Source organism: Chelonia mydas, chromosome 9 (assembly GCF_015237465.2).
Source record: "Chelonia mydas isolate rCheMyd1 chromosome 9, rCheMyd1.pri.v2, whole genome shotgun sequence".
NCBI classification, from domain to species: Eukaryota; Metazoa; Chordata; order Testudines; family Cheloniidae; genus Chelonia; species Chelonia mydas.
Genome location: NC_057855.1, coordinates 63,461,921 through 63,487,997, shown reverse-complemented (window position 1 = coordinate 63,487,997; position 26,077 = coordinate 63,461,921). Strand labels below are relative to the sequence as shown.

Below are 26,077 nucleotides of genomic sequence, written 5' to 3'. Positions count from 1 at the left end.
ACAGTAATAAATGTGATTGCAACTTGTTGGTTCTGTGGAGCGTTAGCTGCTGAGGTCTGACCATCCAAAATCAGCCACTAATATAGAAAACTTTAAAACTAGCCCTTGAATTTGTTTTACTGTCCAAGCTTTTCCTGGGGGTGGGGTTTTATCAATTTCACAAGCCACTATTTTTGTGTCTGGACAAATACAGGGTAATTTTGCTTTAAATGACAGCATTTCTGATTTCTTTAGCAGGAAGAACCACCTATGCTCTCAGCTTCATGGTTCATTTCTGATGTTAATTTATAGCAATGGAAGCAAGATACCAACAGACAAGAAAAAATGGAAGCAATCTACATCTGAAATGAGAGCAAAGAACGACTGCGAATCATGTCAATAAATTAGATTCAAGTCTCAACGGTTTGTCAGGGCTCAGACACATCCCACTAATGGGCAATTTCCAGGAACATCCAGTGAACAGGATTTCTTACCATGTGATCAGACATGGGATTGTGCTTTCTCCAGCCCTCTGCGCATAGACCAGCAAACTTTTTTAAATGAAAGGAGGGATTAACTATGGGGAGCACAAACCAACCACTTCAAATATTTCACTTTCTCCACATGCTGGGCACTGGAGAACTTATGTCAAACTTGCAACTTGATGTAACAGTAGAGCACAAAAGTATGGAGGGAAAATCTTCCATCAGTAGGGACTGAACTCATTACCCCTGAGAGGCGGCTTTTACAGCAGGTCAAACTTTCACATGTATTACAGTTTGGCATGAGCTCAATTCTCATTTAATTTGTTTGACTTGCTCCATGTGCTAGCTGAAAACGGTTAGGCTTTTGTTGATCCTGCACAATATTTTCCCTTTGCTGTAGGCTGAAGTCATCCTGTTAAATTTCAATAAACCACACTGGAGTCCGGAAAAATCAGCTGGTGTTCAAACAGATCTGCTCTCCTACCAAAACGGAAGTAAGTAAGTAGCAAATTACATTGCTCTTGTGTAGACAGCTTTAGGTTTGCCTCATTCTGCAAAAATCAAACAGCAGGGATGCAAGAGTTCAGCCATTAGTGAGGTCACATTCTGGTTCAGACAGGGTTGTGAAAATAGGTATGTTTTCAGAGATGTGTTTTGTGTTGACTGTGCCTTTCACTCAGTTGTGCAGTTCATCTTTAGCACTTCCTAATTATAAAAATCTCTTAACTGCAGCTGAGTGCATCATTACTCCTGGGTACAGGTAGTAATAGGCAGTGAAGAATTACAAGTTTCTGGCATTGCATGCTTAGCCCTGGTCTACACTAGGAGCTGAGGTCGAATTTAGCAGCGTTAAATCGATTTAACCCTGCACCCGTCCACATGACGAAGCCCTTTTTTTAGACTTAAAGGCCTCTTAAAAATCGATTTCCTTACTCCACCCCCGACAAGCACTTAAATCGGCCTTGCCGGGTCGAATTTGAGGTACTGTGGACGCAATTAGACGGTATTGGCCTCCAGGAGCTATCCCAGAGTGCTCTATTGTGACCGCTCTGGACAGCGCTCTCAACTCAGATGCACTGGCCAGGTAGACAGAAAAAGGCCCGCAAACTTTTGAATTTCAATTTCCTGTTTTCATGGTCACGTGCAGCTTGCCACGCTGGCCAGAGGTCATCAGCAGAGGTGACCATGATGGAGTCCCAGAATTGCAAAAGAGCTCCAGCATGGACCGAATGGGAGGTACGGGATCTGATCACTGTATGGGGAGAGGAATCCGTGCTATCAGAACTCCGTTCCAGTTTTCAAAATGCCAAAACATTTGTCAAACTCTCCCAGGGGATGAAGGACAGAGGCCATAACAGGGACCCGAAGCAGTGCCGCGTGAAACTTAAGGAGCTGAGGCAAGCCTACCAGAAAACCAGAGAGGCAAACAGTGGCTCTGGGTCAGAGCCCCAAACATGCCGCTTCTATGATGAGCTGCATGCCATTTTAGGGGGTTCAGCCACCACTACCCCAGCCGTGTTGTTTGACTCCTTCAATGGAGATGGAGGCAACACGGAAGCAGGTTTTGGGGACGAGGAAGAGGATGATGATGAGGCGGAGGTTGTAGATAGCTCACAGCAAGCAAGCAGAGAAACCGGTTTTCCCAACAGCCAGGAACTGTTTCTCACCCTGGACCAGTAGCCAATACCCCCCAAACCCACCCAAGTCTGCCTCCTGGACCCACCAGGCGGAGAAGGGACCTCTGGTGAGTGTACCTTTTAAAATACTATACATGGTTTAAAAGCAAGCATGTTTAATGATTAATTTGCCCTGGCATTCGCAGCTCTCCTGGATGCACTCCCAAAGCCTTTGCAAAAGGTTTCTGGGGAGAGCAGCCTTATTCCGTCCACCATGGTAGGACACTTTACCACTCCAGGCCAGTAGCACGTACTAAGGAATCATTGTAGAACAAAGCATTGCAGTGTATGTTTGCTGGCATTCAAACAACATCCATTCTTTATCTCTCTGTGTTATCCTCAGGAGAGTGATATCATTCATGGTCACCTGGTTGAAATAGGGTGCTTTTCTTAAGGGGACATTCAGAGGTGCCAGTTCCTGCTGGGCTGTTTGCCTATGGCTGAACAGAAACGTTCCCCGCTGTTAGCCACGGGGAAGGGTGAGGGGCTAGCCACGTGGTGGGGGGAGGCAAAATGCGACCTTGGAACAAAAGCACATGTGCTGTGTATGTAATGTTAACACAGTGAAAGAGTGTAGCCACTGTTCTAGAAAAACTTTTTAAATACCGTCTTTTTTTTTTTTTTCTCTCCACCAGCTGCATGTGTTTCAAGGATCACAGGATCTTCTCCTTCCCAGAGGCTAGTGAAGATTAGAAGGCGAAAAAAAACGCACTCGCGATGAAATGTTCTGAGCTCATGCTGTCCTCCCACACTGACAGAGCACAGACGAATGCATGGAGGCAGACAATGTCAGAGTGCAGGAAAGCACAAAATGACCGGGAGGAGAGGTGGCAGGCTGAAGAGAGGGCTGAAGCTGAAAGGTGGCTGCAGTGTGATAAGAGGAGGCAGGATTCAATGCTGAGGCTGCTGGAGGATCAAACCAATATGCTCCAGCGTATGGTTGAGCTGCAGGAAAGGCAGCAGGAGCACAGACCGCCCCTACAGCCCCTGTGTAATCAACCGCCCTCCTCCAAGTTCCATAGCCGCCTCACCCATAGCCGCCACCCAGCCACTCCACCCCAGAGGATTGCCCAAGCAACAGAAGGCTGGCATTCAATAAGTTTTAAAGTGCTGTGTGGCCTTGTCCTTCCCTCCTCCACCACCCCTCCCGGTGCTTCTCTCCTCCACCACCCCTCCTGGGCTACCTTGGTAATTATCCCCCTATTTGTGTGATGAATTAATAAAGAATGCATGAATGTGAAGCAACAATGACTTTATTGCCTCTGCAAGTGGTGATTGAAGGGACGAGGGGAGGGTGGTTAGCTTACAGGGAAGTAGAGTGAAGCAAGGGTTTCATCAAGGAGAAACAAACAGAACTTTCACACCGTAGCCTGGCCAGTCATGAAACTGGTCTTCAAAGCTTCTCTGATGCGCACCGCGCCCTCCTGTGCTCTTCTAATCGCCCTGGTGTCGGGCTGTGCGTAACCAGCGGCCAGGCGATTTGCCTCAACCTCCCACCCCGCCATAAACATCTCCCCCTTACTCTCACAGATATTGTGGAGCACACAGCAAGCAGTAATAACAGTGGGAATACTGGTTTCGCTGAGGTCTAACCGAGTCAGTAGGACAACTATAGGCATTTCAACATCCCCAACGGTTATTTTCTGGTCTGGGAATAAAGTCCCTTCCTGCAGCTTTTGAAGCAGACCAGAATTCCTGAAGATGCGAGCGTCATGTACCTTTCCTGGCCATCCCATGTTGATGTTGGTGAAACGTCCCTTGTGATCCACCAGTGCTTGCAGCACTATTGAAAAGTACCCCTTGGGGTTTGTGTACTCGCCGGCTTGGTGCTCCGGTGCCAAGATAGGGATATGGGTTCCGTCTATGGCCCCACCACAGTTAGGGAATCCCATTGCAGCAAAGCCATCCACTAGGACCCGCACATTTCCCAGGGTCACTACCCTTGATATCAGCAAATCTTTGATTGCGTGGCTACTTGCATCACAGCAGCCCCCACAGTAGATTTGCCTACTCCAAATTGATTCCCAACTGACCAGTAGCTGTCTGGCGTTGCAAGCTTCCACAGAGCTATTGTCACTCGCTTCTCAACTGTGAGGGCTGCTCTCATCTTGGTATTCTTGCACCTCAGGGCAGGGGAAAGCAAGTCACAAAGTTCCATGAAAGTGCCCTTACGCATGCGAAAGTTTCGCAACCACTGGGAATCGTCCCAGACCTGCAACGCTATGCGGTCCCACCAGTCTGTGCTTGTTTCCTGAGCCCAGAATCGGCGTTCCACCGCATGAATCTGCCCTATTAGCACCATGATGCCCACATTGCCAGGGCCCCTGCTTTGAGAGAAGTCTGTGTCCACGTCCTCATCACTCACATCACCACGCTGACGTCGCCTACTCGCCCGGTATCGCTTTGCCAGGTTCTGGTGCTGAATATACTGCTGGATAATGCGTGTGGTGTTTAATGTGCTCCTAACTGCCAAAGTGATCTGAGTGGGCTCCATGCTTGATGTGGTATGGCGTCTGCACAGAAAAAAGGCGCGGAACGATTGTCTGCCGTTGCCCTGATGGAGGGAGGGGCGACTGACGACATGGCTTCAGGGAATTAAAATCAACAAAGGGGGTGGCTTTGCAAGAAACTGAATGGCCCCCTCAAGGATAGAACTCAAAACCTCAAGGATAGAACTCAAAACTGTGTTTAGCAGGCCGTTGATTTCACAGAGGGAGGGAGGAGAAAAAGAATACAAAACAAATCTGGTCTATTTCTTGTTTTGAGCCACTTCATTTACCTTTATAGATCTTGCTGGCAGCAGACTGTGCAGTACGACCGCTAGCCATAGTCAACACCTGGGTGCTCGGCAGAAGACGGTGCAGTATGACTGCTAGCCATCATCTTCTGCTAGCTGCAGGTTAAAAGACAATGCACTGCCGGTAGGACTCAATTGCCATGAGACGAAACAAGGGAAATGACCTGGCTGAGTCACTCCCATGTTTGCCCAGGCGCCCGGTTAAAAGAGCACCCAGGACTACGTTGATAACGGCTACCAGTCATACTGCACTGTCTGCTGCCAAAAGGCAATAAACTGCTGCTGTGTAGCAATGCAGTACCATGTCTGCCAGCACCCAGGAGACGGACAGTGACGGTTAGCTGAGCGGGCTCCATGCTTGCCATGGTATGGCGTCTGCACAGGTAACTCAAGAAAAAAGGCGCAAAACAATTGTGTGCCCGTGCGTTCACAGAGGGAGGGAGGGAATGGGGGCCTGATGATATGTACCCAGAACCACCCGCAACAATGTTTTAGCCCCATCAGGCACTGGGATTTCTACCCAGAATTCAAATGGGCGGCAGAGACTGCGGGAACTGTGGGATAGCTACCCACAGTGCAACACTCGGGAAGTCAACGGTTGCCTCGGTACTGTGGACACACTCTGCCGACTACATGCACTTAGAGCATCTGTGTGGGGACGGACACACACACAATCAACTGTATAAAAATGCTTTCTACAAAACCGACTTCTATAAATTCAACCTAATTTCGTAGTGTAGACATACCCTTATACTACAGGCTCCCCTTCTGTATAATATCACCTTCCAAAAGGCATCATTCTGCAACAAGATGTTCCCAGGAACCGTGTGGTAAAGACACGGAAGGCTGATGATGTTCAGTAAAGAACAGCATGTATGCACGTGGCACGTAGCTCACTTAGAGAACTGTCTGCTAAATCTGAAATATGCACCTTTCACATTCATTTAAGGGCTCAGACCACTACAGAGCCAATTAGGAACCAAGTGCAGGAAAAAGGGATTTAGTTTAGGCACAGAGCTCAATGTGCATTGAGCAGCGCTACTGCACTCAAACTAATGCAAGAGGGATTGGGAGAAGAGGTATTTAATTTCACTATAAGAATCATGGACATGCAAATCTATATCGAGACATCTACACCTCTTAAATGCATCATCTGAATTTAGTCACCCAGAAGCAGCTGTTTCCCTTAAAGGTGTGATAACAAGAATGTCCTTCTAGAATAGGAATATATTATCTTTTGCTTTTGAACAAGGAAACCCCAGGAAGCAATTGGGAATCTTGTCAATTACATCTAATTGCTCTCACTATAGGTCTCTGATGTATGGGAATCTTTTATCCAGTGGAGGCACACACCCATCCAAGCAATATCACCCACTATAGTTTTAACTAGGGCTGTCAATTAATCAGTTAACACCTGTGATTAACTGAAAACAAAATCAATTTTTTAACATAGCATACCCCTGGGCGGGGAGGGAGGCAGGAGCCCCATGTCCAGAGAGGGGCTGAAGCCCAGAGCCTCCAGCCTTTATTTGAAAATACAGAAAACATCCAAAAGTATTTAAATAAATGGTATTCTATTATTGCTTAACAGTGAAACACTTTAAAACTGATTAATTGCAATTAATATTTTTAATCGCTTGACAGCCCTATTTTTAATCAATATCTCCCTGTCAAATGGTGCTCTTCAGTGCTGCTAAATCACTAAGTTCTACTATGCACAAAGCATTCTACTATGTCCAAAGCAGAATTGGTGTGCCTGTTAGCAATGGAGGGGGCAGGCAGTACATTTCAAGTAGCTTTTGGATTCTCCCAACTCCCCCCATAACATTTTTCATGTGAATCAGTGCCTTGTGCACTAAAGAAAGGTTCTTAATGTAACTACTATGACAGTCATGCAACTTACCTGTACCCTCATCTCTTTCCAAAGAAACCTGTGAAGCACACCATCTTAAAAAGGGGCTAGTGAACCATTTCAAATTCACTGTTATTTTAATCCAATTAATATCATCACATATCTGAGCGGTATTTAGACAGAACAAGTACTCAAGATACCATGATGGTATCATACTGCATGAATAGAACAGAAACTGCATTTAGCACCCAGAACTCAACTAGCTGAGCTACCATGTTTACTGAATTGCCTAAGATCAGATGTATCTGATATGAAACTAATGCATCCTCTAGCAAAGGTACCTGGGCTCTAAAGTTTCTTCCACACGAGTGGTATATTGCTAGTACAAAGGAACTGAAAGTTCTTCTGTCCTCCACCAACCTATGGATGCTCAAGCTCTCAGTAACAGCACATACAGAGGCTCAATAGATCCATACTTGCTTTAAAAGCATTTACAAATTACAAAAAAAAAGTCTATGTAATTTTTTTTTTTTTTAAACAAAAGTTTAATTCCTTCATTGAGGTTTTAGTTTAACACAAATGCTGCTGAAAATCCTCACACTGCTTTGATGTCCTTGCTCTTGACTTTTGATCACAATGTATTGGCAGTGAACCAGCAGGAGCTTCGAAGTAGGAGGCAGAAGTCCTGGACAGACCCTCAGTCGAGCTCAATGCAGGATGCAAAGCAAAGAAGCAAACATACACACTTTCCAGACAAACACCAACTTCTTATACAAAAAACAAAACAAAACAACCACTTCTTACACTGTAGGGTTTTAAGTTGCTGCAAGACAAAAATTCTAGGGCAGAGAGGGGGAAGTCTTACTTAAAAAAGGCACAATACCTAACTACTAAAAGAACCACTCCAAATCTAGACAGCCAGCTTTTTCCAGGTAGCTACACTTATCCCCCATCCATTAAATCCCTCACCTGACACTGGCTGTAGATACAAGTGACTCCAAATAACTTCCTTCCCTATCTCCAAAGTTAGACAAGACTGTTTATAAAAGCAAATGCATACAAGAACCAGCTTGGTCTGCTACCCCGTAAGAGTCCAGGAAAGACCGGTTTAACCGCTTGTTGTGGGATGGTGCAACTACCATGCATTCAAGTTTTGGATGATGCCTATTCTACAGGCAGGAGCACTGGAGACAGCTCTAGGCTTGATTGTTTCTTCTCTTCCTACTTTAGGAAAGTTACTGCCTGGGGTTAAGTGTGACATTGAGAAAATGTCAATAAAACCTGCAGAGGGAACAAGTCTCACCTGACCTACTATCATTGAGCACCTTATATGAAGAACAGCTGGCTGACTCAGCCATTCATAGCACTTCCTAAGGCCTCCAAAGTCCTGCAGCCTACCTCTTCCTCCATTAACATTCCCAAGATTCCTTGAGTGGGGGGGAAGAGGATTTTGCAGAGATGGCCGATTCTGGTATCGGCCATGGCAAAGAGTAAAGGTGGGGTGCAAATGCTGCAACCAGAACAAAATACATCAGAAACTTCATGAGAAAAGGGGCTAAAATGTATGGAAATAAAACGTCTAATAGGAAGTAACATATCAGCCCATGTTAATCTACTCCGCAGATATATGTTCAAGGAACATCCAGGCCAGTAAAAGGTCAGGAAGGCTAGACTCACTAATGAACTGACAAAGGAGGGGAAAATTAGAGGGCAACAAGTTTCTTCAGTAGAACAATCTGAATTCAGGGTTTTAACACGCTGCACTCCAGGCTACAGGTCACAGATCCCTGATCTCCTTCCGGGAGAGGAAACTGCTGTCCCACCCCGTAGCGCCTCACTTCTTGTCAGAAACCTGGTCAACATACAAGATTTCCTTATACCATCTCATTAAGGGCTTCTGTCAGGTACAGAATAAGTGATGTGGGTCAGCAATCCCTTGAACTCTTGCTGTAGTTCCAGGCCAGCATGTCCTTGGGAGTTCTACTTCCCATACAAAAAAATCCAGGTGTGCATGCAAAGTAGTCTAGCCTCCTCATAGACAAAATTTCCCCTCCAAAAATAGGTTGTGGTAATTGGCCATGTCAGTTCTGCTTTCCAGAGATCTGCAGTGCTGACTCAATACTACTGGAAGCTTAAACTATTGAGGAGACCAGAGTGGGATGCTACTGGCAGGAGCCTGAGCATTACAGATATGTGCCCCCTGCCCCACCCCCTCCCAGAACTGGGTTCAGACTCAGTGAGCCTGATGTGTGCAGAGGAGGAGCTATGGGGAGCTGCACTGGAACAAGCAGAGTCTTCTAATAAACTTTATAATTAGCTGAACAACTTTTGGTTTTAAAAAAAGCCACACAAGCAGCAGCCAGCATCTGTTATAAAGGGACATGGCTGAATAGGTAGGAGACAGATTCCCCATTATGAGTCCTCCTGATGGCCTCTGCAAGGATCATTGAGATGTCAATCACCTGTAGGGGGGAAAAAGTATCAGTCACCTGGTGGAAGACTATGCAAGGACTTAGAGTGGCTGGGAAGCCATAAGGAATCTTCAAGGCACAAGCCCCACCATTACAAAGATAACCATAAGCAGATCTGTAGCAGACTGTCAGATACAGGGAAAACAACAAAATCGCTAAACAAGCAGGCCTGACAGGACACCACATTTCATATCACTCTGAAAGTCCTGGTGCAAACTGCTCCATTCTGCCTTTTCTAAGAGTGGGACAGGAATTGCTAGATAGAATCAGACTTGAGGTCCATTTAGACTAGCATACTATCTGACAGTGGCAGTGCCAGATGCTTCAGAGTAAGCTCTAAGAACCCTGCCGTAGGAAGATGTGGGGTAATCTGCCCTCTCACTAGGTCTCATCCTACTGTCCAACGGTTAAAGAGATGGTCTTAAACCCTGAAGCATGAGGCTTAAAAATATGTTAGAATTTATTATGACAACTCTGGATACTCTTGAATTTTATATTCTTGACCTCAACTTCATGTGGCAATGAATTCCACAGTTTAGGGCTAGTTCACACTTGGAAATTTATCAAAATAGTTACTCCAGAATAACTGTGCATGTGGATGCTCTTATTCCAGATTAAGTGTCTACATGGGGGTTTATACTGAAACAACTATCCTGGCATAACTATTCTGGACAGCTATTTTGGTAAATGTTCAACCGTAGGCACACCTAGAAGATGTTGAGTTAAGCAACTGAAAGTTCAGACTGTCCCACTGACAGGGATTTGCAAATGAGACAGGAGCTAAATAGATTTTAAAAATTCTAAGGAGCTTTTGAAAATGCCTTAAACTTTCTTGTCAATATAATCACAGTGCAATGGTGTTTACTAGTGTTCACAGCAGGACAAAGAGTTAGAAGTACTGACCTCTGCCACCAACTTGTCACATAAGCTTGGGGCAAACAAACAATGCCTCAATTCCTCGTCAAAGAAAAGGGGTTAATACCAATCACACAGGGGCATTGGATTAATTGGTTGGTGTCTGTAAATTGCTTTGAGATCATCACATGGAAATGATAAAGATGGGCAAACTATTGTAAACACCTGCATTCTCCAGAACCTTTTACTATTTGTGTAATACACAAAGCACTTCAGCTTTGCTTCATGGGCCTGTTGTGGGTCACCATGACTAATCCTAGTGGCTAACAGTAAGACATGCTGCAGGGTACACAATACAATACATTTGCCAGCATTCTATTCCATCTGTTTTAATTAATGTTTGTAAAATGCTTTGAACATTAAATTCTGTAAATGCTAGGAAACAATAAAAGGGACCCTAGAGGAGAAAAAAAATGGGTGTGCACCCTTCTCCATCTGAAAGGCTTTTCAAGACTTTTTCCCTTTTCAAGTATCAGGAACAGAAAGTCCCAACCTCCCTGTTTTGCCAGGGGTCTCCTTTGGAGGATGCACGTGAGTGGATCAGGCATTCTGAGCTTAAAGGAAGGGTCAAAGCAGGGTGTTAGAATTTTAAGATCCTCTCTTCCAACTGGTTGATGGCCTACCAAAAAATTAGATTCCCCTCAATCCGGTTTCACTTGCTTTGTATCTCATGCCACAAACCTAGTAACTTCTCTGTTTTCAGGAGAAACAGGTTAGGCAAGACCTGTTTCTAAAACAGAATGCAGAAAAGCTTTTAAAATGACTTTTCAGGCTTTTTCATGTTCTAGAGAAGGGAAAAAATGAGTTTGGCCCTTCGACATTGCAGGTCACTTTTAAGAGGACTGAAGATATGCACCAACCCCAATACCCCTTCCCAAAAAGGAAAGCAAGCGGAAAACCTAAGCTACCATCCACTCCCCAACCCCCTCAAGCTCAAAAGCTAAGTAGCTCTTCACCTGGATTTTGGAGCAGTGCTTCATCTTGTCCTCCTGCGGTATTGTGTTTGTGACTACAACTGCCTCGAAGCAGGCATTGTTGATCCGGGAAATGGCTGGCCCGGAAAAGATCCCATGAGTTAGGATGGCATAAACTTTGGTGGCTCCAGCTGATACAAGCCTATAAGGGAACAAATATGACAGGGTCAAAAGGCAAGTTTTGCAAGATGAGGGGTGGAAGAAGAGGGGGGGTTGGGTCCCCACAATACATGGGAAGGGCCTACACTTGATGTTTCCCATTATGTTAACGGCTTGGTTGGAAGGTGCAGTATCAGATCAAGGGAGATGCCAAGCCGTAGCATTAGGTGACCCACGTAGGTTGAAGCAGTTTTACGAATCTAGTATATCCCAGGGTGCTCCTATCTGAAGAACTTGGTCTTCAGCCTTGGGCTTTAAGACCAGATCTCCAGCCTTGGTAAGAAGTACTCCTACATGCAGTATTTAGACTGCCAGTGGCAAACACAAAGCTATCCGTGCAAAATATGAGGCTCTTGTACAGATCTGCTTCCTTTACAACCTATAAAATTAATTTGGAAGGTTTAAGATTTTTGCCAGGTCTTTTACATCAGAAATTCAGGGTCTAGAGTGACTGCAGAACTAGTGAAATGACAGAAGACAGAAGCCTTTTTTTTTTTTTTTAAACACACATTTGTGCCATTAAAGGTGCATTTTTAAAACCAGTACAAATCTGTATGTGGCCCTGAAAAATGGGCTACTGAGGAGAGAGTTGTACTCACTGTTTACTAACACTTATTTGACTCACAGTCCAAGACCCCGAACACATCATCGTCAGACATAACTCCATTACAAGTTAGTTATTTGCAATGTAGCAATTTAGGCTAGAACAAGTTTATATCATGCGCAGTTTACACCCAACCTCCTCACTCACTTGTCTGCTGCATGGCAGATGGTGCCACATGTGTCTGCCATGTCATCTACCAGAATGGCCACTCTGTCCTTCACGTCACCCACCAGCACCATCCGATCCACCTCATTAGCCTTCTTTCGCTCCTTGTGAATGAGGGCAAAGTCCACATTCAGCCGATCTGCAATGGATGTCACTCTGTGGAGAGAGCACGTGAGGTTTCCAGATTGTGCTTACACTCCTCATGGAGGAAACTTTGGCAGAAGGGAAAAACTGCTCCAAGACTACATAAATTGAGACTGAATGGACAGCAAATCGTCACAGCTTCCATTATATTGCTGTCCTTGACGAATTCAGAGAAGATGTGCTCTCTGCCTATTTTGAATATACCCTTGCCTTCAAAGCTGTGTGAAGGTGGGGCTACTTTCAAGATCAATTACCCTGAGGCCTCTGATCTGCTGTCCCCCAACTGCAGGAGCTATATTAAGGTGATGGAGCCTTCATGAATGCATTTTTTTGGGTCTGTCAAGAGCTTTAAATAGTGTGTTTTGCTGATAAGCCTCTAAAGTTTCAGCACCCAAGGGGAAATCACTTTAAATAACTGAAAGAAAGTGAACCTATTTGATGACCATACTGGCCCTGTCCCAGTCTGTTTTTTTTTTTTCTAATTTTTTTTTCTAAAAATTTCCAGTTGCTAACAGGCATAATTTCACTAGTCATAGCAAAAGTGGGAAATTAAAAGGAAAAAGATAGCATAGAGATACCCAGAATGTAGCTAATTTGCTGCCCTGCAGAGAATAAACAAAACCAAGACCAACTGAGGATGGTATAACAGAGAAGACATGCAATCTCTCCTCAATACTTGGTACTTATTAACAAGGATTTCAATGTCATCTCACTGCAATTCCCCCTCCGACTGTTTGCATATCACACATTCGTGAAGTGGTTAATTCTGCATGGCATAAGGTTACCTGGAGTTCTGCACAGGTACATGACCAAGCACATAGTTACTAGGACATATATTCTTGAAGTCACAGACCTGAAATGTCACTATTTCTCTCCGAATACCAAGAGCTACCACTTCAGGTTATGAATCCACAAATAAAAAGCAGGCCAAAGTCTAATTAACGAGAAAGCATGCTAGCAGCTACAACATCCCTCCACACACTAAACTCATAATTGCTCCAGTCTATTGGGGGAGGAGCTTAAAAAAAAGACAACTGGAAAGACAGAAGAGAAGAATGAAAGGAGAACACCAGGTAACTTTAGGTCAGAAAGTTACAGCTGATTGTTTGATAGCCTGAATTACATTTAGAAATGTAGAACTGTCTTGGAAAGGCATTTTCTTCACTGTAAAAGGATTTACAACAAAACACAATATTTATCTTGCTGTAGAATCCTATGGGAAAACAAGGCAATTATAGTGATTAACATGAGACAGCCAACCAAGATCAGCACTACACACTACTCCCCCACCATGCCTGTGACTGACCTCGCTTGGTTTACCTGGCAGTAAAACTGAACTGCCTTGTTTCCACTATGTTTTTATAACCAGATAGCTGACCTCTATCCCACTGTAAAAACACCCCTTGCCGGTGAAGACAGTCTGAGTGTTAGTTTTATGTTAAATATAGGCAGTTCTCTGGACACTGCCATTGGACGCCAGCCATTACTCAGTGTTATGTAACACTAGTGCACTTAAGGCAGATTAATGAAATTAACTCTGATTAGGCCCAAGATAACTCAATTATGTAATTTAGTTCTAGCCATCAAGGCATTTCTAATGTGCCTATCACTATGCTATCTAGGCATCTCAATGTAAAAGCTTTACACTTTAAGTAAACCAATTTCTAACTCAAGCAAATGTTTACAGAAGGAGCTATGGGACACCTGGAGCCCAGGACTTCTACATCTGCCCAATTAATCAGTTTCACTCCCCTTTCCTCCAGAAGGTCAAGTTGCAGACCCCCTAGTCCCCCAAGCGTAGGTTCCCTGCTGAGAACTTTAGTTACCCAAACTATCCTCTGGTTACTACTGATCCTGCAGCATGAAACATTGTGACTAGGTTCTAACAGGGACTTAATGCTCAGATAAATGTGCCTGGGATACATAAGGATTGGTGCTAAGTGTTTCTGCACTTGAAAAATTCCTAGAGAACTGGAGGCCGCTCATTATATGGGGAGTTATGACCACCCTCCCTTTATGGCTAGATGGGAGGGGGACCAAAAGCTTTGTAACATGGGATCATAGTATGGAAAAGATTGAGACCCACTGATTTATATTCTAGAAGAATGACCGATGCCACAGCTAGTGTGTAACTAAACAGAATTATATTTATCTTGTACATAGATTAGGTGTCTGAAATCTGTTATGGCCAATTGGCCTTTAGTGTCAATTAGTCAGATCAAACTGGTATGTCACACCCCTCATGGACACAGCAGGGTTTTAAACAGTTTAAATTAATTTTCTAATTTAAGTTTAGGGCTTCCGTCTTCTTCAAACTGGAGTCTGGTTTGCAACCATTTCTGTATCTGCTGAAGATCAACCCCTCACATCGATATACTAAGCAGACCTTGCCTGCATGTGGAATTGCACTAGTTTAACTAAAGGCATGATCTTAAACTGATTTAGTTAAATCTGTGCAACCCCGACTCTTAGGTCATGTCTACACTAGCAAGCTTACAGTGGCACAGCTGCACTGATCTAAGATAGCTTGCATGTCTGCTCTATGCTGATGGGAGACAGCTCTCCGGTCAACATAATAAAACCACCTAAAAGAGTGGTGGTAGCTATGTTGGTGAGAGCATCTCCCACTGACATAACGCTGTGCACATGAGCACTTATGCCAGCAAAATGTATGTTGCTGGGGGTTGGAGGTGTCCTTTTCACACCCCTGAGCAACCTAAGTTTTGCTGACAATAGTGGAAGCATATACATGACCTTAGTTTAAGAGGCTTGTATGTCAGTTACACTAAATAGAATCCTAATGGACTTCGATCAGTGTTTGTCAATCAGGAGATCACAGCATGTGTTTGGGGAGGGGGGAAGGTGGCAAGTGCAGGGCTGCCATTAAGATGTGGCAAGCAGAACAATTGCATGGGGCCCCGTGAAGCTAAATTACATGCATTGGCATACTTGCTGAAGCATGTAACTTAGGAATTGCCCTGTTTGCCAGCCCGTAATGCCCAGCACCGAGTATTATTTATAATTTATTTAATGGTATTTAAGGTAGGGGGAGTGTTGCATTTTTTAAGTTCAAAGGGGGTTGCCAGCACAAAAAGGTTGAGAAACACTGACTTAGATAAAATCAAAGTAAGCCTAGTTTAAACTGAGTCTGTGCCCACACAGTGGTTCTCATGGGTTTAACTAAATCTGTTAGCTAGACTTGTGCAATTTTTTATGTTTATATAAGGCGTCCAAGAGAAATTACCTTAGTCTATTCAGTTGGGGTATGGTGCTGATAGCTCATAACCTCCAGATTGTCTGACTCCGTGCAACCTCTGGCAAGCCACTTTACCTTTAGCCTGTGGGCGCATGCCACCCCATCTGCCAAATGGGGATACTTTCTTGCCTACTTCAAAGACATTGAAGAATGATCAGGGAAGAGGAAAACCTTGGCCACAAGACTTCAGAATGCAATGTGATTTATCTGGAAATCTTGTGCAAAGATTACAGCTAGTTGGTTTGGCATTCCAGATGCTGGCACTAACAAGCCACATCAGTAGTTTTACATGTAAGAGGTTAGTATATTTTGTGAATTCTAATGATAGCTAATGGTAAGATGAAGTGGATGTTCAAAACATCTGGCTGCACTGCAGCAATGCACTGCTGGGTTTGTAATTACTCTCTAACAAAGTGTTTGCAAAATGGGATGTTGGCAGTAAGCACTGAGGTTTGGGTATGATTTAGGGAAATATTCCAGAATTAGTTTAAGGACATATCTTTGTTCTATCATTTGTAGTTGCTATGGAAAACATTACAAAGCAAAGAGATCACATTTTCAAAGAGTTGCACTAACGAGCACAGTATCTCAATCTGCTACTACATTATAATGTATAAGATATTTTGAAGTTCCTGCCTGAAAACAAAGCTGCACTTACTTTTCCAATCCCTCCTTTCTAAACAATCATTCATGGGAAATTCCACTTTTACATGGAATATGCAACAACTTTACAGTTTGAGGAACAAGCATGGACTATGAAGTGTCTAAGCACTTATGTCTTAGACAAGTGTCTAATTCAGGAACCTATTTCAAGATTAGCCTTCTGTAAATTCTCTAGAACATATCAGGCTACTTCAAGCCAACCGCCAAAAGGGGAATGTTGACTGTGGTTTTCGGGAAGCAGGTCTGAGTAGCAAACGCTTCCAGATCTCAGAAGTTTTACACTGTTACCAAAAAAACACAGATTACTAATTAAAATGGATGTGAAGATATACTACTGTCAACTAGTCTCAGTTCTGGTGCTTCTAATATCTCACCTCTTTGCTCCACCAGCATCTGGTGAAACAATAGTACAGTTCTTCCACTCTGCAATGTTCTCCTTGATCCACTTCAGTACGGCAGGCTCTGCATACAAGTTATCCACAGGGATATCAAAAAAACCCTGTGGTAAGACAAACAGGAGTAGGTATACTCTGCATAACTGACGGTCAAATTCCAGAGATGGACCTGGCAGAGAGCAATAGAAGCCCTGAAAATAATCAGGCTTCCAGCCATGGCCTTTTCATAGCACTATTATTCAAACTCTCCTTTCAACTTGCATTAATAGAAGGGCAGTAATTTTCAGGATACACAGAATACTAATGCAAGAGACCATTGTCCTCCTCTATGGAGAGTTAGAGAGTCTAGTGGGTTAATGCTCACCGAAAACATGACACCTCTTAAATTCTGTTATGCACTTCTGCTGATCAACATGAAACCAATCCCATGCTGGCAACGACTTGATGTGGACATTAACAGCATCTATTAGCATAGCAGCTAGTTGTTTGGTTATAATATGGGCTTTAACGTCGTTACTTACAACTGAGCAAACAAGGAAGCAGTGCAAAGATTTTTGCACTGTTTTTTGTTAGTTTGTTTTTTTAAATTGAGGGCTGGCCTCATGCTCAGGATGCAGCCAACTTCATGCTATCTCAGCAGAAGCTTCCAGGGAAACTTCACAGGTTGCCCAAATGCCAAAAGATAGTCAATCCTGGACTATCAGTGGGTGATGATTACATAGATGAATACTTGGAAAAATAGGCATCTCCTACATGTAAGAAACACAAACCCTACCTGCTCACCCCCTTTTTGGGCTCATGTTAAGACTCAATACTTGCATAGAGCAAGCTGAAACAGGGAAATATGAGCCACCTGCCCAGGTCTTCAAAGGCAATAGCTGCAAGGTGGAATATATTAAACTAGTGGGTCACACGTCACAGCTTCTGGAGACTAAGCTCACTGCACATACTGGGGGGAGGACGCACCTTGCATCTCTGTATTCTCCTCACGAGTTTCTGGTGTGCCACCTTTCCATCCCATTGTATTTCAGGGACTCCCTGCATGCCAGAAGCCCTGTGCACCACCTATTCCTGCTCTGCCGCTACTAAGGACTCTGTTTCTCCTGTACTCCTCCCCATGCCGTTGCCCCCCACCCCGCCTGTACCAGGTGGTCCATGTGCTTTTCCAATCACCCCATGTCAGGGGTTATGTGCACCTCCATCTCCACCTTCCCCCACCACTAACTCTCTTTTCTGTCCGGGAAAGCTGCCTTTAAGGGTATCAACATTTTAAAGTCTACTGGGCAGAGCTTTAAGTAGGTATTGTTAGGACAGAACATGTAATGGCACCATCAACCAGTTCTTTGATCAGACAACAGACCTGGCTGAAGCTGCTGGCTCTGCTAACTCAGATGCCAGGGGCTCTGTGTGTTCCCCATTTGCCCCCTCCGGTTTTCCAATTTTCACCTAAATCAACAGAATTCTGCCCATCGGTGCCTAAAACGTTCCCTGAAATGTTTGCATTTATCAGATGTGGCATTCAAAAGTTATTACATTATAACCAACCATCCAGACATAGAAATACCTTCAAGTTGAGCGTAGGGCCTTGATTTGCTTGGTTAATCAAGAACAGCAGCAATCTTATTTACAAGTGATCATGTGTCATACGACATAAACACTGCCTGCCATTGTCCTACTGGCCTACACCATTCCACAGGTGAGATCTGTGAGGCAGAAGTATCATCTGCTTGTCTACATCTGAAAAGTGTCATCTTCCCAAGTTTCAGTTCATACCTGAATCTGAGAAGCATGTAGGTCCATGGTGATGATGTGATCTGCACCTGCCACAGACAGCATGTTTGCGACCAACTTGGCAGAAATTGGGGCTCGACTCTAGTACAAGAAAAAGCCACGTTAATTTGGATGACAGCAAACTCACTTGTGGGTTTAAAAGAAATAATACATTTCAGCCTCCTTCCCTGAAAGCCTGAAAATATACTTCAATTTTTACTTAAAACTGCCAAATTCTCACAAACACCCACACTTCATCCAGGGAGGAAAATAGTTTGGTAAGTTTCCAAAAGGAACAGACATTTATACGAATCAAGACAGCATGTGCAATTCCACTGATTAGGATAAAGGCTGGCAAATGTAAAGATCAAAAAGTGATAAGCTATGTTAAAATAATTTCCCCCTGCCCTTCTCTGACACACTGCAGGTCTGCACAAATAGGTGAACCAAAGAGTTGCACACCCTCCTCTGAAGCACAGGCAGATGGCTAGAAACTAGATGGGCATATTCCTTTATGGAACTCCTGTTTGCACTACCTTGTCCTTTTTGTCCTGGCGAGCATAAGGAAAGCATGGGATGACTGCAGTGACGCGGCTAGCTGATGCGATCTTGCAGGCATTTATCATGATGAGAAGCTCCATCAGGTTGTCATTGATTTCACCACAGCCACTCTGCACAATGTAGACATCCTCCCCACGCACGCTCTCACCTATTTCCACACTAGGTGCAGGTGGAGATAAAAAACAAGTGAAATTAAAAGCACAAACCAAATACAATTTGGTAACAGCAAGCAGCCTGCATCAGCAATTTCCATGCAACTTAGTACCCTATCAACAAGACCTAACAGAAAGGCAGTTGCTTATTTGCGGTACAGTACATTTTGTTTATAGCAACCCAGATATAGTGTTAATAACTTCCAGTTAATAGCAACATTTTGCTGGGAGCAAATCCCATCCCTTAATATTAATGGGATAATATTATAATCTGATAATAATCAGATACCGGCAACAGCATGCCACTAAAGCTCCACCTGATGGCAGGTTTGCAAGGCTGCCGCCAGGGAAGGAAGTGCTGGGACGTACCTTCCCTAGCTGCAGAGCCCCACAAACCTGCACTTCTTTCTGGGGCTGCATCCCCACAAACCAGCACAGGAGGTAAGTGGCTTAGGGCTGGGAGGGGAGGCTGCAAGCAGGGCAGTAGTAGGGAGGGGAGCTGCATGGTACCTCTCCAAGAGCTCTCCAGGCTGTGACATACCAAAGGGCAGCACCCAGGGAAGGAAGTGCTGGGAGGTCCTGAGCCCCGACCCCTGGAGAGTCCAGGGAGAGGTACAGTGCAGCCCCATGGGCCTCCAGCTCCCCGTAGAAAGTCCCAGTATCCAGGCTGCATTTCCCCTCCCCACAGGCAGGTTTGCAGGGCTGCAACCAGAGAAAGCCATCCCAGCACTCCCTTCCTGGCTGCAAACCTGCCTTCTGCTTATTAGCAACAGCTTGCCAGCAAAACATTGCCGTTGTCCATCAAAGGTCTGTTAATAGGCAGAATCTACTGTATTTTACATTGCTCATTTTGATTAAATATACCACTTCAGCCGGTAGAGCAAAAACCATCCGGCCTCTATTTTAGATCTCTATATAATGTACTCACACCCCCCGAAGAGTGCTTAAGTTCCTCCAAGTCAAACAGGAGAACCATTGAACACAATTTCACTCATACAAGGCTTCTTTTAAAAAAGGAAAAAGTGATGGCACATCAGCAAAACAAGCCCTGAGCCAAATTTTTAGAAGAGCCCACAGGGCAGGAAAACAACATTATAAGTCTAACATTTAAGAGCAATTTACTGGCACGAACAGAGAACCCTTCAACATCCTGTTCTTAGACAGCATTCAGGGTTAATTTCTTCATGGATATAATTCACAGTAATCCCTGCTGAAGGGATTCTGAATATACGCCAGAGGTCCTAGTGCCAGCAGCAAATGGCCAGACAGCTTTAGAAACATGTACAGAGAGGCCTGCCCCTGGAACAGAGGGGGAGATGAGGCAGTGGATTCTATATCAAACCTGAAGTCTGAAGAAGTGCTGTGTAAGGCCTTATGTAGCAACAGATTGCTCCAAAATGTTTCAACTGAGAGGACAATCCAGCAACACTGGAACTAGCTAGAAAGCCCACAATCCATGGAGGAAGAAATGGGGCAATTTCCCCCTCACCTGTACTACATACATCAACATTCTGGAGGCAGCTTCACTTTGGACTATAGCCAATGACATTGGTTGTTACTAACAAGCAAGTGGTTGCAAGAGATTATGCGACTCATGCTGAGGTCAGTTTCATTTTACATGCAGTCTTGTTGTATACCCAGATTTTCATAAAAGGAATTAACCCGCCCATTTTCTTCCCTCACACATTTCTCAACTTCTTGTCTCCTCTTATATTTGTTGCTGTGAGCTATAAAATCAGGATCAGCTTCTCTTTTGTTAAAGCCCAAGAAGCACAGATTAGGCAGCCAATGTCACCTCTCCAGGTAAACACCCTAGTGACTGATGGGGAGGAAACAGCATCTGCTATTCCTATGCAGTCAGCATTATTTGCTAACATTAAGAACTTGACCAGCCAGCTGGAAGGATAAGAGCGCTTGTGAAGTCAGTGTAATGATATGAGCTGTAGTTCAGTAAACAAACCCCCTCTGCCAAGTTTTATCTAAGCCTCCTACCTGTTGGGTTCTCACTTACAGCCCGTATTCATGCAATGAAAACATATGTACTGTTTTTCCCGATGTGTCTGTGTACTCTATTCTCATATACAGTCTGGAAAATATTTACAAGTCTTCTACTTCTGAAGCCCTTACAACAGGATCCTCGCAGGTAAACCTTTACTCTGGTTCGAGTATGTAGTAGGTGAGCACATAGTTATTTTGTGTTCTGTGAATATACATGATCCATTTTCTGTGAAGACACATGCCCATTTTATATTGTTCAGAAGCAATGCACTTTTATAACTGCATGTTAGATCCATGGCTCCCTGAACTTACATGTGCTGTTTTCGAAAGAGATTAAGAATGATAAAGAATACAGCATGAAGGGCAACAGTAGATTTTAGAGATTTGGAAAAAGTTAGATTTATAGTACTTAGGAATTCACAGACTATTTTAAGTATCTACACAGAAACTAAACTCAAAAGTTCTTTAGAGAGACCAGGTGGGTGAGGTAATATCTTATCAGACCAACTTCTGTTGGTGAAAGAGACAAGCTTTTGAGTTTACAGTAACCCGAAGAAGAGCTCTGTTTAAGCTTGACAGCTTGTCTCTTTCAACAACATAAGTTGGTCCAAAAACAGCTATTACCTCACCCTCCTTGTCTTTCTAATATCCTAGAACAACACAGCAAACAAAAGTTCACTATCTTGTCTGCAATCAGGGAAGCAGTTCACAGTTTGCTTCCTGAACTCTCAAGGTCTGCAGAGAGACTAAAGCAATAGCACAAGAGAGATGAAAGCCTCAAGTTACCTTCATGGGCTGCTAAGTGATCATAATAAGGCTTTAAATATCAACATTGACACTTTATGTGGTAATTGTATCAAGCTTTCAAAAAGAAAAGGAGTACTTGTGGCACCTTAGAGACTAACCAATTTATTCGAGCAAGTGAGCTGTAGCTCACGAAAGCTTATGCTCAAATAAATTGGTTAGTCTCTAAGGTGCCACAAGTACTCCTTTTCTTTTTGCAAATACAGACTAACACGGCAGTTACTCTGAAAGCTTTCAAAAGATGCTCTTCAGTGTGATTGGATGCACCAGCCACACCCTAATGGTCCTTTCATTTGGAAAATCATTCTCTAGTCTAAGTTTCAAGTTTTGAATGTCAATAGTCTAGTCTTTGATAAGAAGGATCTTTACTGTACTTAGAAGTAAAAGCAACATTTATTTAATGCTACTTAGCTAGTGTCTTGGGGCTCCTACGGTGCTGCTTACAGTTTTTCTAGATGCTTGGCAGAGAAATAGTTATGAGGCAGGACACCATTAAAAAATAAAAACTACTGAACAAATATCTAGTATTCAGATTAATGCATGGCAAAACAACCTCCAGATACAGTATCAAGATGCCCTATGGGAGAGATAAGGTGGGTAAGGTAATATCTTTTATTGAACCAACTTCTGCTGGTGTGACCAGCTTTCAAGCTACACAGAGCTCTTCCACAGTTTAGCCAGGCCAAGTGGGTACCAGGTTTCAGGTGGGTTTGTACATGGCACAGCTAAGACAAACCATTGCTGCCACAACCCATGCTTCCGCAGCTACACACACTGCTATTCGTAGTCACGCTAGCTCAAGTACGTGTACACAAGCAGGAGAATCACATAAGAATGGCCATACAGGGTCAGACCAAAGGTCCATCTAGGCCAGTATCCTGTCTTCCAACAGTGGCCAATGCGAGGTGCTCCAGAGGGAATGAACAGAACAGGTAATCATCAAGTGATCCATCCCCTGTCGCCCATTCCCAGCTTCTGGCAAACAGAGGCTAGGAACACCATCCCTGCCCATCCTGGCTAATAGCCATTGATGGTCCTATCCTCCATGAACTTATCGAGTTCTTTTTTGTACCTTGTTATAGTCTTGGCCTTCACAACATCCTCTGACAAGGAGTTCTACAGGTTGACTGTGCATTGTGTGAAAAAATACTTCCTTTTCTTTTAAACCTGCTGCCTATTAATTTCATTTGGTGACCCCTAGTTCTTGTGTTATGAGTAAATAATACTTCCTTATTTACTTTCTCCACAACAATCATGATTTTATAGATCTCTATCATATCTCCCCTTAGTCATCTCTTTTCTAAGATGAAGTCCCAGTCTTATTAATCTCTCCTCATATGGAAGCTGTTCCATACACTAATCACCATTATTTACCTCTCCATTCTGACCATTTATTCCTACCCTTTTGTTCCTATCTTTTAACCAGCTACCAATCCAAGAAAGGACCTTCCCTCTTATCCCATGACAGCTTACTTTGCTTAAGAGCCTTTGGTGAGGGACCCGGTCAAAGGCTTTCTGAAAATCTAAATACGCTCTCTCTATATAGCTATCCCACCCCTCGCTGTAAAAATAAGTGTAAGTGTATGTAGTCTATTATAAAATATGCTCCTATAGTATAATATGGCATCAGCCACTCTGGCTTTTCAGTGGAAGCCACAGGAGGGGCAAGAACAGCTGTGAAAAGTGTGGGTCCATTGTTTAACACCTGCACCTCCATCCAAGAGCTCTCAAATTATACAAGATGCTCCACTGTTGTCAAACTTTATCTTCCACAAATTAAGCCTATTCTTCTGTGGCTTCCTTAGTTAAGACTCAAGAGCGTCCACACACCAAAGTCCTTTGAAAGAGCAACTTGTCAGCATGTCCACTCTGCGTTCACTTCCCCCTGGGAACTGCTTAGTCCAGTGGTTCTCAAACTTTTTGTACTGGGGACCCCTTTCACATAGCAAGCCCCCCCCCCACATAAATTAAAACATGTTAAAATATATTTAACACCATTATAAATGCTGGAGAGTTTGGGGTGGAGGCTGACAGCTCGTGACCCCCCTCACGTAATAACGGCGTGACCCCGTGAGGGAGTACAGCCCCCAGTTTGAGAACCCCTGCTTTAGTCCCCAGTGCTTGCTCGGGGCTTCCCCAAGCAGCAGAACGTTGACCTGAGCTTTGCACTGCAGGAGCCGAGGCACTGGAGAGGTGTCTGCAGACTCGGGCGGAGTGAGCTACAACACTCCCCAAGAAAGCCAGACACTTTGTTTTGAAGCAGACCATGCAGATAGCCACGGCGGAGTCTCCTACTCTCATCCAGCAGAGCAAACGTCCCAAGGCTACAGACCCTCCCCGCCCCACGTCACACGGACGTCCCCTCCTCCCACAAGCCACTGGGACTCCCACCCAGCAACTTCCGAAGGTCGCTGGGCCCTCGCCCAGCCCCCTACTCCCAGCAGTAGGAGCAAGTCTTGGGGATGGAGCGCCCCGCCCCCGCGCCAGGCCGGACTCCATTTGCCGAGGCCGCGAGTCCCCGCAAAGCACTACAACTCCCAACAGACCCCGCGCAGCGACCGCCCGCGCAGCCCTCAGAAGCGGTGCGCAGCGTGGCATGCCGGGAGTCGTAGTCTTCCCCGGCCCCCTCTCACCATGTCTCCTGGTTGCTGAACTTCTTGGTCACCACCTTGCCGAGCTCCAGGCCCAGGCGGTCGGCGATTTTCTGGGACAGATCTTGGTGCGAGCTGCCGCTGAAGATCTTGATGTTGGGCATCGCGGCGGCGGCGGCCTCCTCCCTCCGCCTCACACCGGGGCCGGGTTGGGATCCGGGCTCCAGTCGCCGCTCCCCACGGGGGTGCTGACGGGGACAGCACAAGAGACCAACGTGTGTCTACTTCGCCATCTTCCCCTTCCCGCCAGCCGCACCTCCCTTTATAACTTCCCCAGCGACCACCAGCCCCCCCCACCCGGCTCTTATTGGTCGGCAGGCGCGAAGGGGCGTAGTTAAAACGACCTTCCAGCGGGCAAAATAAGCAGAAAAAAGTAGGTGGGGCTAGAGCACGCGCCAGGGCCTGGCGGGTGCTGGTCTGCGCGCGGCCTCCCGCCCCCTACCTTTCTGACGCTAAACAACAGCCAAGGCGATGCTGCCGGTTGATAACGGAGTGGCGGCGGGGCGGGGTCGCGCGCTGTCTTCAAGCAGCGCGTGTCAGCTGAAGGGGAAGGGGCGGGGTTCGAGGCGAGCCAGCACCGCCGGCTGCGTAGCTTTGCGGCTTGCAGCGTGTCAGCTCCCTCTGGATCGAGTGCGAGGGTGGATGGGGATTGGTTGTGGTAAAGCTTGCCTCGCCTGCTATTGGGCAGTGAGGTGGCAGTGGGAGGAGCTTCTCCCCATAGTTCCAGGCCGCCGGGGTACGCGCTGGCTAACCAATTCCCCTATGTGGGGTAGGTGGGCGAGCGTGCGGCCAGTCGGCCACGCTGCCCTCCTCGGCCAGTCCAGGGCGTGTGATAGCCTGCTCGCATCGACCCGCATTCGGGGGCCGGGAAAAGACTAGAGGCTCGCGTGATAGAGGGCGAGAGGCTGATAAATGCTAAGTAATACACATTGGAGAGCCTAACCCTGGCTACAAAGACACTGGTGGAGTCTGGGTTAGCTGTAGCCTGTCACCACTCAGGGATCTTGGCGCCATCCTGGCTAGTTCTCTGAAAATATCGTCTCATTGTGCAGTGCCGGTCAAAAAAGCAAACAGAGCGTTAGGAACCATTAGGAAAGGGATAGATAAGACCAAAAATATCATAATGTTGCTGTATAACTGGATGATGGTACAACCACACCTTTATCTGGTGGCAGAGCTGGTCACCCCATCTCAAAAAAGATACCTTAGAATTGAAAAAAGCCCAAAGGCAGGCAACAAAAATGGTTAGGGGTATGGAACAGCTTCCAAATGAGGAGAGAAAGTGAATGGGACTGCTGAGCTTGGAAAAGAGACAGTTAAGGGGGGTTATGAGAGTGATCTATAAAATGACTGGTGTGGAGAAAGTGAACAAGGAAGTGGTTATTTACCCCTTCATGTAACACATGAACCAGGGATCAGCTAATAAAATTAACAGGCCGTAGGTTTAAACCAAACATAAGGAAGTATTTCTTCGCCCAACATACAGTCAACCTGTGGCACTTGTTGCCAAGGGATGCTGTGAATGCCAAAAGTATAACTGGGTTAAAAAATGAATTAAATAAGTTCATGGAGGATAGGTCCATCAATAGCTATTAGCCAAGATGGT

At 45.0% G+C, this 26,077-nt stretch overlaps 1 protein-coding gene across 1 annotated transcript; it reads right to left on the bottom strand.

Annotated features, from left to right (window-relative positions):
- Positions 1–7,310: 7,310 nt before the first annotated feature.
- PRPS1 (phosphoribosyl pyrophosphate synthetase 1) lies at positions 7,311–25,100 on the bottom strand. The gene is made up of 8 exons (XM_007063930.4): positions 24,914–25,100; positions 24,454–24,659; positions 18,842–19,025; positions 18,309–18,407; positions 16,515–16,639; positions 12,060–12,233; positions 11,132–11,291; positions 7,311–9,251 (listed from the first exon to the last, which is right to left on the bottom strand). Exons 2-8 carry the CDS (start codon positions 24,573–24,575, stop codon positions 9,159–9,161), a joined length of 957 nt encoding a protein of 318 aa, XP_007063992.1. The 5' UTR covers positions 24,576–24,659; positions 24,914–25,100; the 3' UTR covers positions 7,311–9,158.
- Positions 25,101–26,077: the final 977 nt, after the last annotated feature.

Coding starts and splice junctions, on each gene's coding strand:
- PRPS1 (XM_007063930.4), bottom strand. CDS start 24,575: ATGCCCAACATCAAGATCTTCAGCGGCAGCTCGCACCAAGATCTGTCC. Junction 18,408..18,841: donor GCCAGGACAAAAAGGACAAG/GTAGTGCAAACA, acceptor TTCTTGTACTAG/AGTCGAGCCCCAATTTCTGC. Junction 11,292..12,059: donor ATCTGCCATGCAGCAGACAA/GTGAGTGAGGAG, acceptor GTTCCCTTATAG/GCTTGTATCAGCTGGAGCCA.